This window comes from Poecilia mexicana, unplaced genomic scaffold (assembly GCF_051168715.1).
Source record: "Poecilia mexicana isolate PSO_F unplaced genomic scaffold, ASM5116871v1 scaffold_7, whole genome shotgun sequence".
NCBI lineage: Eukaryota > Metazoa > Chordata > Actinopteri > Cyprinodontiformes > Poeciliidae > Poecilia > Poecilia mexicana.
In genome coordinates, this window is record NW_028263376.1 from 23,643,518 (window position 1) to 23,657,503 (window position 13,986).

Below are 13,986 nucleotides of genomic sequence, written 5' to 3' on the forward strand. Positions count from 1 at the left end.
TGAGAGCCCTAGACTTTGCCCTGTTAAACTTTTATGTTTAGATGTCTAACACATAATCAAAATTCCATTATTACAATGCATTTTTCAAGTTTATAAAGATGTATTGCAGTCCAGGTTTTAAAATTCTAATACCAGGGGTCACTTTTTGAAAGGAAATAGAAATTAAACTAGAATTTTATTTAAGGATGTTTTTCTGGAGTGCAACATGTCTGGAGATTTAGACAAGAACATTTGACAAAAATGATCCCAACGGATTTTTTCCCCTTTTTCTAAATTGTCTATTGCGCCCCCCAGTGGACAAAAGGAAGCAAACAAAAAAAAAAGCACAGTAGACACTGCTCATGTCTTTACAGCAGCAATTTCAAAATTTATTGAGACTGATTGGATTTTGCAAATAATAGTCAAGCTAATTCTTCCACTAAACATGAAGTTAGAAAGAGGCTTGGACAACTCGCGGGCTCGACCCAACATCGAAACAGAAGGCTTATGGTTGACCGTAAAAATGTTCTGTGATCAGTACTATCAACCAAAAAAACAAACAAAAAAAATAAAAGATAAAAGTCAGCACAAGAGCACTTAAGTCTGCCCAAAAAACAAAACAGGAGTAAAAACAGGACAGTTTTTTCTTTTTTTTTTCTGATTACCACATTTTGTTACAAACACAGGATTATGATAATAATCATTATAAAGTCAGTATCATATTGAACAAATATTCCCAACAAAAATAAACAAACCTCAAGCTTCAAGTGTGACCTTTTACAAATGAAAGACCCTTTGAAACTTGAAAGAGTAAATAAATAATATATAATAGTAATATAAATTCATATATATGAAGGTATACACACATCACTCTTAGTAGAAGAACAAAATCTAAAGTAAAAAGCGCCAAATTTTTTTGTTTTGTTTTTTTTTTTTTTTAAATATAGTAGAATATAGATATACCCATATCTATGGCTTCATGATTTTCACGTGTGAGTCAAGCTATACAGGCTGAATGAGGATTGCAGTTTGTACACGTCAAAGAATACCCATATTCATCTGCAAAAAGAGCAAACAGTTCCAGTTTTGCATTGTGTGGAATGAGACCGCCGTGCGCAGATGCTGAAGATGTCGCTTTGGTATGACAAAAATGAACACAGGCATGCAAGTTAAGACCACAGAATCAGGGCACGAAAGGTCAAGGAAAAGGAGGGAGGATCTAGTTGCCCCGTTATGATTTGTCTTCTCAGGAGAAAAACAAAAAAAACAAAACACATCTCCATAATCTCTATCCACACACACAAATATTCATCTCGCAAGCACACGGGTGAAAGAAAATGTCATTGAGGCACATATTGAGGGGTCGATGGCGGACGTTTTCCTGAAGTACAACCCGGAATGAGGAAGAGGACATACAGCACAGGTCGTGAGAAGAGAGTAAAGTGTGGGGTGGGAAGGGTCCGGGGGAATCAAACATACATCCAGATGTCTCTCAGTGGCCATAACAGCACCGCAGGACAGAGATTTGTCACTGATCATGGGCTCCTTCCACACCCATTACTAACATTCATCAAAATTTCTACCCCATTGTCTTTTTTTTTTTTTATTAACCCCAGAAATAAAGAACAATTTGATAAATGGATCAAAAACACATTGAATAGCTGAGCTGCTAGAAATGAAGAAAGCATCACAAGTTGTGCTGAGGGTTTTTTTTTTTTCTTCTTTTTGATGAGAAGTACAGTCCATGGCACTGGCAGCAGAGCAGAGAGCCTGATGTGTGCAACTATCACAGGAGACATGTTACAGCTGCAGCACTTCTTTTCCATTTTTTTTTATTTTTATTTTTTAAGATTGAGATCCAAACTGCAGACTCAACACACCTGCGTTAGAGAGGAGTGTTTAGTCTGCAAGCTGCTTCACTGTGTGTCACTTTAACTGTGAAGAAATAAAATAAAAATCTAATCTGCTTGGAGTCTTCAAAAAACTAGCTGTTCCCTCTCACGCAGCCCTTCATTTATAACAACAATAATTAAAAGAAACGACAACAAAAAAAAAAACGTGCACTTCTTTACTTCTTTAATCCGATTGTGATGAATAGCGACAGGCTCGTGGGGAAAAAAAAAAAAAAACTAAACAAAATAAAATAAAAACAACCCAACAACGAACCGTTTACCACGACTATAAAGGCAAAAAGCACTCGTTAAAACACAGACCGCAAAACAAAAGCACTTCATGTATACAAAAGTACTAGATTGATATATTTTTTTCTCCTTTTTTGGTTCCATAATAATCAATTAGTGTACATTAGTGGTGTAAAAAGCATAAGCTGAATAAAATGTTTCAATCAATATTCAACATAGGAGCAGGACAGTGAGTGTGTTTTACCCCCTCAGTAGTAAAAAAAAAAAAAAAAAAAAAAAGAAAGCGTAAACCGACACAATAAAAGGTTGATAAAAAGCCCCATGGCTTGCTATCCACAACAAGGCAAAGTATAAAAGCTTTCTTTTTGTACAAGATATAAAATATCAAAAAAAAAGAGAAACACACAGTAAAGCTTAGCATCCAGCACTTAATAAGAATAATTAATAATAGTAACAACAACAACAATAATCATAGTTATTCATAATAATAAGACATGTTATCGGCCTCTCTTGAATTGTCAATAACTTTTGCCAAAAAATTCAGAAATAATCTTAAAAATCAGTGTAGACTCTTTCTAGACGCCAGACTCTCATTCAAACGTACACGCATGCGCACAGACACAGACACACACACACACACACACACACACAGACAAAGACACAAGAGAGGGGAAAAAAATGGTTCTCAATAAATAACAAATCAATATTACACTCTCTACAAATACTGAAATCTCTGAATTTCAAGCACAACGTTGATCCTTTTTCTTTACACCTCGCAAAGCAGGAGGAACTGGAGCACGCAAAAGAGTAACCACGAAAAGTGTCTGCATATTCTGTGTGGAGAAACTGGAATTTACACGTCTGAGTAAAGAGGAAATCAAACAAAACAGAATAAAACCAGGGAGAGAGAAAAAAAAAAAGGTGTGAGAGACTTGGCTCACAGGTCCTATCTTCACAAACTTCAGCACGAGAGACAAGCGAGAGAGACAAAGAGTGTTTGTTAGTGTAAGGTAGGTCCACTGTGCACTCGCATCGACTGTCAGAGCAGAAACGTTTTGTTTTAAACTCCCCAATTTGTAAAAGCAAAGTTCATTCTCTGTCTCTCTCTGTCTCACACAGCCTTCATTTCCCCTTTCTTTTACATCTTTATGTACAAATCTCCAGCTTCTGTTGGAATGGATCAATAGAAACCAGGTGGTGAACTTAACAGAAGAAAAGATTAAGGACCCCACTGAAAAGGCATAGGCTCTATGATCAGCAATCTGCACAAAGATTCAGTGATTTCTATCTGGCGATAACAGTCAGAGAAGACATAAGGTACATCCTTAAAGGTAGGTGCGGTCACCGAGTTGTTCAGGTAAGTAAAGATCAGATTAAAAATGTAAACCATGGGTTCAGGACTTTGATAGGAGTCAGTTGTTATTAAAGTGCAAGTCTGTGGCAGTAGGACTCAAAAAAGAAAATGTGTCACTTGGGGCATCGCAGTCCCCCAACCCTGACACTTGATCTTTGCAATAGATTTAGACTCTCGCTTTGAGACGCCCTCGTTTCCTGGCTGTCCCCTCCCCTTACTCTGCCTGTGATCCTCGGTTTCTGCAATGATTGTGATGGCAAACATCAAAGTTGCAGTCTAGCGCCGGCTGCGTCCTTGGCAGCCCGATACCTGTTGTGACAGAGCAGAAAACAGCTGGACTCCAGCCTGAACCCTCGAGAAGAAGAAGAAACACAAAAACACTGCATCTGAAGTGGAGGAGGTAAGCGGAAAAAAGCCTTGCACTCAAGCCATCTCTTGATTACTCTTCTTCTATGGCGGTCAAGCTTGAGAAAGTGTGTATGCGTGTGTGCATGTGTGTGTGTGTGGAGTGTTTCGATCATTGTCGTGCATCACCCTACAGCATCTCCGTACAAAGGAAGGCCTGCCCACAGTGGGTGGGCGAGTGGGTAAAGTGAGCAGAGGAATCTGCCTGAGAGATCAGAGGAGATCTCCAGAGATTGGTTGACGAGCCACAAGCAGGAGGCTTGACGGGTTCTACGAGATCCAAGCAAAGTCCTTCTCACTCCCATTCTGCTGCTCCCCCTCCTGAGCCGAGGAGTCGCTCTCCTCCTTCTCATTGTCCAGTGCTCTGTGCGCCTCGGCGGCCATCCCTGAGTCCTTCCACTTCCCCGCCTCTTCCTCCCCTTCTCCCAAAATCTCACCGTCCCCTTCCACCATCATCTCCTCCTCCCCGTCCCCATCGCACTCCGCCTGGTCGTCGTGAAACCGGTCCCCAGGATAAAGCTCCTCCTCGGGGGAGATGTCCCCGCCCGTCTCCCCGTTGTGGTCCAGCAGCGCGGCCATGCCCCTGCCCGAGCAGTCGGCGCAGACCCCATGCCTCCGAGAGCCGTGTTTGATCCCAACACTCGCAGCGGACATGAAGACCCGGCTGCACACCTTGCACACGTACTTCTTGTCCTTGCTGTGGACCTGTGGGACGGAGACACAGCATTGTGTGTTTTTCAGTGATACTTTGGATTGCAATTATTTTTATGTTTTTAAGTTTCAGTAATTCAGTTCTAAAAGTGAAGCTCATCTAAATAGATGCATGATACACCATGATTATGTATCATGAAAATGTATTTCAAGTATTTATTTTTTGTTCATTTTGATATTTCTGGCTCAGAGCTAATAAAACACATTTTCTAAGAAAATTTTAAGATTACACAAGCCCATTTTAAAAACTTATTTTTTAACAGAAATGTCATATTATGGCCCATACAATTACGGGGAAGAGTAGCAACTTGACAGATGTCTAGTAGATCAATGACGAGGGTAAAACACAAGGTCATTACTAAAGAATCTGCCAGTTCACAGAATGCGCATAAAGTCACCAAATCCTAAATGTGTGGGGTCCAGAGTGAGGTTCCAGGTTCAGAGTGTGTAATCAGTAAGTCAGTAAGACATGACTTACTGAGGAGTCATGTCACCTGCGAGTTTTGGTCCAATGTGTTTTATCAAGGATGAAATCAGCACAGGTGTAAACCTGAACAATTTAGAGAACTCCATGGCTCCCTCTACTGGCAAGCTTTATGAGGAGGCAGATTTCATCTTCCAGCAGGTCTCGACTCCTGCCCACACCATCAAAAGTATCAAAACTCAGCTTAATGACCACATATGAGTGGCTTTAACTTCTCTAGCAATTTTTATTGGGCGGGTGTAATATTAAAACTTTCTAAGAATTAAAATTTGGAGTTTTCATTAATGTAAGCCATAATCATCGAACGGAACAGAAAATATCAATTTTGTTTTTTAAATTGAATAACTGATTTTTATTTTTTTTGTCTTTTTTGATGACACATGCACACTTGTAACAGGACACCCCTAGGGGGCAACGGCTGCAAGATAGCACTCACCAGCGTGTGCCTCTTCATGTGTTCCCGTCTGGTGAACTTCTTGCCGCAAATTTCACATGGGTATGGCCTCTCACCGGTGTGGGATCGCATGTGCCTCTTAAGGATGCACTGGTGCATAGCAGAGAAACTGCAGTATGGGCACTTGAACTTTTTACGGATCACTGTGAAGTCGTTCACTGCAAGGACAGAAAAAGGAGGGAGGAGAAAAAGAAAAGGAAGAGGCAAAAGATTAGCTTTGAAAGAAAAAAAAAAAACATGACTTCTCTTTTCAGTTATTGCTTTTAATTAGCAGCATGGGCTAGAAATGTAACATCAATTCCCATGGTCATCCCAATCCCAGGCAAAGCTACAGTTGCCCTGGAAACAAGCTCTTCCTCCATGCTAAAGCAATAAAGGCATAGCGATACTATAAACACATGACACTACATTGAGTCTGCCTAAGGTGCTCTAGAAGGTCTCTGGTGTGGACTGCGAGAACACAGACAGAAAGGCAAACACAGACAATGACAAGAAAATCAGCGACACGATGGAGGGGAAACTGTATTTTACAGTGACGAGGGTTTAAAGGCACAACACACACTGTGCACATCTACTGCATATACAAAGGAGGGGGGGTCATCGCTTGTAATTACCTCCATCGGCTTCGGCTCTCGTTAAACATTTGACAGCACATCAAAAAAAAAAAAAAAAAAAAAAAAAGGAAAGAAAATAGAAGAAAAAACATGCAAGGACAAATAAACCGCACAACAGATTCAGGCTTTCAAATTCTGAAGTAGACGAATTCTCGTGAATGTCAGTGTGCATGTGTGCAAAACACAAATGTTGGTGGGGGGTAGAGGGGGGGGGGGGGTAAAAAAAAGGAGCTGCAACAAAATTTCAGTTTTCAACCATAATTTAATCACAGCATGAATTCTACAGTTTAAAAAAAACAACAAAAAAAAACATACAGATGTCTGAACAGTACATGGGTTTTCAAAGATACATTATTCAGCCTAAATCTGGACATATCTTCCTGTACTTACATTTATTCAAACGCACAGATACCACAGCATAACAACTACCTCCGCAGATTTCCCATTCAGTTCCTGAGTTCCATCAACCTGTGACTCTGTTCAGCTGCAAAATGTGCTACCTGAAGATGGGATTTCATAAAGCATTTGGCAGTTGGGAGTTTTCTGTGCATTTGCAACAGAAAAGGGACAAATTATCCCAATGGGCTCAAGTTTTGCTTTAATAAAGAGCACCTAAAAAGACAAAAGCAGGTGAATACCTGAATCATGGGTATCTTCTTCAAGGTATAGGTGTATTTGAGAAACTTTTGCTGTAACAAGACAATGTGGCAGGAAAAAATAGGAAGTGAACACAGTTTTTCTCAGTATGTTTGTTTCTAATGCTTCCACAGACAAAGTTCCAAAGCAGATGTTGATAAAAAAAAAACCCAAGTAATCCACTACCACAAAGAAATGCGTCTATGAATTATGTTGTAGGAAATAAGGTGAAATAACGCAGGGTAGTTGTGATGAAAAGAAGCTTTAACAATACACAAAAACACAAGAGAACAACTAAAATCTCCCATTATTTAGAAAGCAAATACCCTGCCTATCATTGTCAGAAAATATCAGTTGTTTTGGTCCTGAGTGACAGATTATAAAAAGTTTTCTCTCATTACCAAGATATCACACAACAAGCTCCAAGACATCGCTTATGGAGCCCTTTCTAAATCTCCTAAAGTTCCAATGCGTACTGCACAGGTTAAAAATCTGGACGTGGAAAGATTATGACTTTACAACATGCCAGCCGCATCCTGGTGCTCAATGCAAGACAAAACCATTGCAAGACAAAATCAGAAGAACAATCAGAATTGTCTAAGGGTCAGGGGTCACTTACAGAGAACTTTAGAAAGCCCAAAAACAAAAAGGCAAGCACACTGCCAAATGGCCACTGTGCACACTCACTGACACTCACCGCACAAGGCTCCATTGTTGGAGGAATAAAACTATTCAAAGCTCTTTCAAAATTAGCAGCAGAACATGTGGACAAGCTAATGAAATAATACAGTTTGGTCATATGGGACTAAAATGACCCTCTTTGGACGTCACTGCACCCAGTGCGTTTGGAGACGGAATGGCGCTAAACTTCACCACAAAAACTGCACCACCAGTGACGTTTAAAGGTGCGTATGTCATGTGATGGTTTTCCAAACACAGCAGACTTCATACGGTTAAAGGAAGGATAGATGGAGAAATTTACCGAGACATCCTTTATAAGACCCTGAAGTGAGTGGCATGTTATGTCCTACAATGTTTCCAAACACACAACAACAAAAATCCACAGAAAGCTTCTCGATTGGTCCAGTTAATTACTTGAGTTGTGCACAATTTATCTGTGTACAGAACTAAAGTGCCCCTCTCTCATGACCCTCTTTCCTGTCAAACTACTTTCAAATAAAGGCCACTAGAGCCAACAAAACCTTAAAAAAAAAGACCTCCTGAAGATTTGAAGTCAGTTTTTGTTGAAATATGGGTCAAAATTACACCAGCGTGATACATGCCACTAGTTTTTCTAAAAAAAAGATGTCCTCAAGATGTTATTACCAAAAACGATTTTTGTAGTAAATACTCGATTCGTTTCAGTAAACGTGTCTTCGTACTTATGGCAATTCTTTGTCAATCCACTTTATCATACACACATTTTTAAGTTAATTTGTGATTCTTTGTAGGTGTGTATTGCTTAGGTCGTTACCAACATCTGACATGAATTTCATTCCAATAGCCCAGTGACAAATACATTTACTGAGAAAGACAAGTTTTCAATATCGGGTTCTACTGTATTTTGCTGCTCAACTATCGTAAACTCAAAGCAAAAGTGTTTTGGCAGAAACTGGTGCGAATTCACATTAGCAATGATTGTCAAGCTCTTGTTCAGTCCAACTGCTGCTCACCAACACAGCCCTCACTGTCTCCCTTATTATTATTCATATGCGTTTTTCCACTTGTCTCACTTGATTCCCCATTTTCTGCCCGGAGCACACCACAGCACCATTATCGCTCTGCATCCGTGACATCACTGAGCTCCACTGGTTTAACAGGCCTCTGCCCCTCGGCCCTCGCTTCCACTTCAGATGTGGGGGTCAAGAGGTCAACAGGGGGGCCAAAGCCGTGGAGGACCGATTACTGCCCAGGTCCTGCCCTGCTCGGTCACTACAGCACTCACAGATCTGGATCTAAGAAGGTGGCCGGAATAAAGAGAGAAAATGACACCAACCAACCCCCATCCAAGCTGCTGCTGGCCTATTGTTTTAAGCAGGCTTTGTCTTCTTCGGCACATCCTCTCCATCTGTGCTCATCTGACAGCTTCAGAGCGTCAGAGCGACTGCTGTGAGTCCATCTTATCTGGACCTATCACAGGATTTTTTAGAAACTATCTTTCTATTCTATATAATAGTGACTCGGGTGCAAAAAGTCTTATTTTCTTCTCTTTTTGCAGTCCTGCAAAGTTCCTGCAGGTGGTGTGGTTGTTTGGGCTTCAACCCACTATGCCTGACAGGTATGGGTTCTGTTTTAACGTCTTTGTGCGAGTAATGCATGGGTGGACACAAAGATTGAGATCTCTCTGCCTAAAAAGGAGATGAGAGCGTTAGTCACAGTGGTGACTGGCGACAGAGAACCAGGCAAGTGGTTCAAGTTGAGGAAGTGAAAATACACCCCCCGTCTGTCGGCTCGGCACGGCAGTGAAAAGTTATTCACCTGGTTTATGGGTTCAGATAGTTCTTACTAAAACTATTCAAACATTGCATAAATTATGGGTCAAAAGTTTAATGGGTGTTCCGTTGGATTCATTTTGCATAGCAATTGTGCACTTCTGACAAATTGTCATAAGTTTAAATGGGTTATTATTACATAATACTAATGGAATGATATTTAACAAGGTGTAAAAAAAAAAAAAGAAAAGAAAAGTGCTCCATACGTTTGATCATAAGGAATTCTTCCATTCCGAGAGAATAACACCACAAAGCATTTTTGGCATGAATGTGAAACGCAAGTGAAGGTATAATTCTAACTACAAATGGGTATGAGTGACTCTACAGGCCTTCCACGTCGATACTGCCATTGTAACTGTCAACTTTCAGGTGTTGGTTTAGCCGCCACAGCGGGTCTGTAAGCCCACCCTGAGACATTTCCATTCCAGCGCTGCCTCCCAGTATGGCTCCTGGCACTAAGGCCACCTGGCAGCACACTTTAACGTGCGTTGCCAGGTTCTTCTGGGTGCTAAAAGCCTTGGCACAGGCCGGGCAGGTGTGCCCTCTCTCTTTGGAGTGCACAGAGGACAGGTGCCGGTGCAGGTCTGTGCGATCCCGAAAGTGCTTCAGGCAGTACACGCATTGCATCAGCTTCTTCTTAAAGTGGATGGTCTTCTCGTGACGGTCCGCGTTGGATTTGAGGGTGAAGCTGGCGGGGCAGTGGGAGCAGAAGTAGCGGGCCGGAACGGGCTCACCCACTCCGGGGCGGTAGAGGGTCTGCCCGAAGAGGGGAGGCTGGGGCTGCGACTGGTGACGCGGCTGGATTGGCTGGTGGAGAGGACCCGGCATGCCTGGCCAGTCCAGGGACAGGGCCATCAGAGACAGGGTGTGGTGGTACTCGTGTTCCCTGAGATGCTCCAGGCTGCTGAACAGCCGTTTGCACAGGGAGCAGGCGAGCCCCTGTGAGAAGCCACCGTGCTCTGGCAGGACTTTTTCCCCTGATCCAGCCTCCTCACCCAGCGCGAGCGGCCCTTTAGATCCCGTGCCAGGTACGGACACTGACGCAGGCACTGACGAGCCACCGGCACAACTCCCCTCGCCCATCTGATCCCTCTCGACAGGGGACTGGTCATCTTCCAAAGCTGAAATAGCAAGGAGTTTAAGTCAGAAACAAAAAGGAAACTCCAATTTTGACACATTCTCTATATGTTAAGTTTTGAACTTTACCTGTGCTGTAGTCTTTCATGTCTTCTCTCTCCTTTATGCTCCCCTGTAAGCACAAAATATTCCGTTATGCGACACACATTTGTGCAATCTGTAAGGAATGTTGTCTGGGCATGCAGAAGGCAGGAAGGGGGTAAAGCTGTGAAAGCAAACCCTTTTTATAACATGCATAAACCAGATATAAAGAAATAAAAAGTTCAAAGAAGGAAAACATGGTCATAATTATGCAAAAACTGGTTAAAAGAGGGAGAAACAGGAAGAGAGCAAACAACAAAATCTGCAGTCATAAAAGAGTTTAAGATACTACATAATTTTAGGGGCTGACACTGATAAGTAGAGATGTTATTAATGGGTACACTAAGGACTTTTAAAATTAGGCTTGTTGAAAGGTTACCTGCAGTTGCTCACTTTAGCGTGAGTCTGTATTACTTGTCCATGAGGCTAAAGCTAACAGCTAGCCAGAGAGGGACAAAGACCAAAGTTCCAAATATTTTCATATTTCTAAATCAAACACTTTCCTAGATTAAAATTTCTCAATTTTTCTGTCAGTTTTGACAACATTCTGAACATTTCATCGCAAAACATTTAGCTCAGTTGTTATTATTATTATTATTATTTGTACATTTTACAAATCACGAAGCAACATGATGACCTTTAATTTGACAGTGTGGTAAAAGACAGTTTAAGTGTCACTGATTTGCTTGCCCTCTGCAGGTCACGCTTAAAATCCTCAACAAAACAGGTTTAGAGGAAAAAACGTAGCGAAAATGTTCATTTTAAAATTTTGAATAAGTGGGAATTTATTGGTTTATTCCATCAATAAGTCAAATACAAAATAGCAGACTACGATTTTTGACAAAACAGGAGTTTTGGCAAGTCAAACACAAAATAAGCCACTACATACAGATTAAATTTCAAGGTCCTTAATTTTACATACAACTTGGAATTTGATGGGAAGAATAAACCACGGAACATCAAAGTGTCTATGCAAACACTGTTTTATGAGCTTAAAAAACTGTGGCCACAGTTGTAGTGTGTGTAGATTTACATATAAGCTGAGGATTATTTACACATAAAACAGAGGAAGGTGGTGGTGCAGCACCAATGATCTTCCTGTGTGAAACACAGAACAAAGCATGTAAAGAGTTTCTGGTCAGGGCAGCGACCTTGCAGAAAAGCACGGCGGTGTAAAAATCAATAAAACAGTGTTACCTTAAAGCACAAGAATAATTTAGTTTTTCACCTTTATATTATACAGTTACTCTGACAATGCTTTACATGTTCTGTTCTTTATAAAGTTGCAGCTGTTGAATATTTTAATAATCAAACACTCAAGTAACCGACCAATCAAATATGCATGTAGTACACCCGGTGTCCAGATTTTCGTGGATTTTTTTGTGGAGTTTGCCTATTCATACTTATGATGACAAAAGAAAAATAAGCAAAAGCTGTGTTCTTGCTTCCCCCTGTCAGAACTGAATCTATATTTAAGATTGGGCAGGATTTGATTACACGCTTCTGTCTATTTGTCTTGCAAAGTGAATTAAAATTAAACTTCTTTTGAATTGGCCCTGTATAAACAAACTGGAATTAACTCAGTAAAATGGTGCACATTCCCATGCACATTCAAATCCATCATCTACGGCCCAATTAGAAATGCATAATCTTGATCTTATGTCTTTGTTCAAAGATGAGTTGTCAGGATGTCTTGAGCATCAACTAACAGGTTTTTGTTCTTTCTCATAAAATCCTCCCCAACAGGTATTTAGAAAGTGAACAACCTAAAGTTGTTCGATAGTTCCCAATATTTTCGTCTGCGTTGTTTTGGAAAAATATTTGGTAAAAAAAAAATAAATCTAACGGCAGGTGTGCTGGTCATAGGATCATAGGAATTTGAAATATAGAAGACCACCAGCTTGAGATTCTTTAATTTGAATATGTCAGGTTCATTAAAAAAGGGATTGGTAGAAAATCTGTATTTACAGGCACTTAAAGCCACTGGATCGTTCAATCTGAGGAACAGGGAATCTGAGAAACTGTGATAGTTGTTATCCATGAAAGAAATGACCATGTAAAGAATATACAACTGTAGAGTAGGGAAAGCAGTGAATTTAAAATGCTTTCCTACGGTATTTTTAGAAATGGAGTCATTTGAGGTATCGATTCAGACCGATGTTTCCGTGCATAATTCTCACAGGAAGATCACTTTTGGCACCCCACCTGCCACCTTCATTAACCATGCAAAAGAGTTGTTGGTTTTGGTGAAAATCATCATCAAATGCAAACATTACCACAGCTTAACAGTTCATTTTCATTAAACCTCTGGGATGTTTTTTTCTTTTCTTTTTCTTTTTTAAGACTGGAGTTATTTAAGATACTAAAAATCAGCTTTGGTTTTGTACCCCCTGTGCAAATCATTAGCTTTAGGCTGCAGGACCAAATAAAATTGACACTTAATGAACTTCCCCAGAGCGGTATCTGCTGCAGGTCACCTACATCTCACTTCGAAAGTCCAAAACTATCTATTTAATGCAGGGATGGGAAACTACAATCCTCAAGTGTCGGGGTTCTGCGTGATTTCTTTCCATGCTTCAAACGATTAAATTACTTCCTTGCATGTCTTTAAGTTCTAAGGAGGCCTGGTAACAAACCATTTGATTCTGATGTGTTGAACCAAGAAGAACTAGAAAAGATGCAGGATAACAACCCTTAAGAAATGACTTTTTTAATACCGTCTAACTAATGCTCGCAGATCTTTCGAGGTCTCAGTAAGGTGCAGCCAAAACCCATCTCATCCCTTCTGCACCAGAGTAAAACTCTACCCCCGTCTATCCACACCATACCCGTGCCATTCCTTCACCCCCGCCTATTTACTCAGCTCCTTCACTCTTCCTCCTCCTCCTCCTCTCTAAGAACAGAACACCATGCACTGGGCAAACAGATGGCTTGTCCGTAGAGATAGGAAGGCTTGTTGGGAGGCAGGTCCACTGAAATCAAATGCTGCTCCTAAATGCTTGCTCACACGCACACAAACTGGCACAACACACACACACACACACGCGCACGCACACACACTCCCACTCTCCTCCACATACACACAGAAACACTCACACACACCTACACACACACACACACACACACACACACACACACACACACACACACACACACAGCAGAACAAACAATTTCCTGAGCCACAAGACCAAACCTCTCTTTGTCTTCTAGTATTGATTCTACTCGGTCTCATCACACTACCTTTGCCCGTTATCTGCTATCTCTGGGCGCATGCTGCCATTGTGACTAAAGGTGCCATCTCTGATGTAACCACTATAAACTACATTATCTCTAATGCCATGCAAAGACGCCCTGCTTCAAGGCAAACTTGGGTCTGGCTATATTAAAAGACTGACTGAGAAAGGAGACTAGAGGGAAGGGTGACAGCGATCTGAAAGAAACAGAGTCAAAAGCATAAAAGAAAGGCAAAAGAAAAAACACAGGCAGCTTTGTTAACTT

At 41.0% G+C, this 13,986-nt stretch overlaps 1 protein-coding gene across 2 annotated transcripts in view; it reads right to left on the minus strand.

Moving 5' to 3' along the window:
* Positions 1-342: 342 nt before the first annotated feature.
* Positions 343-13,986, minus strand: part of zbtb46 (zinc finger and BTB domain containing 46) — an 87,863-nt gene continuing 74,219 nt past the window's right edge. The window contains exons 6-9 of one of the 2 annotated variants that reach the window (XM_014998360.2): positions 10,477-10,519; positions 10,266-10,391; positions 5,511-5,686; positions 343-4,584 (exon numbers count right to left, since the gene is read on the minus strand). In XM_014998360.2, coding sequence (XP_014853846.1) covers positions 4,150-4,584; positions 5,511-5,686; positions 10,266-10,391; positions 10,477-10,519 — 780 coding nt within the window. In that variant the 3' untranslated portion in view covers positions 343-4,149. Of the gene's footprint in view, positions 4,585-5,510; positions 5,687-6,384; positions 10,392-10,476; positions 10,520-13,986 lie in introns of those variants that run through there. The other variant, XM_088007288.1, reaches the window with a different exon arrangement.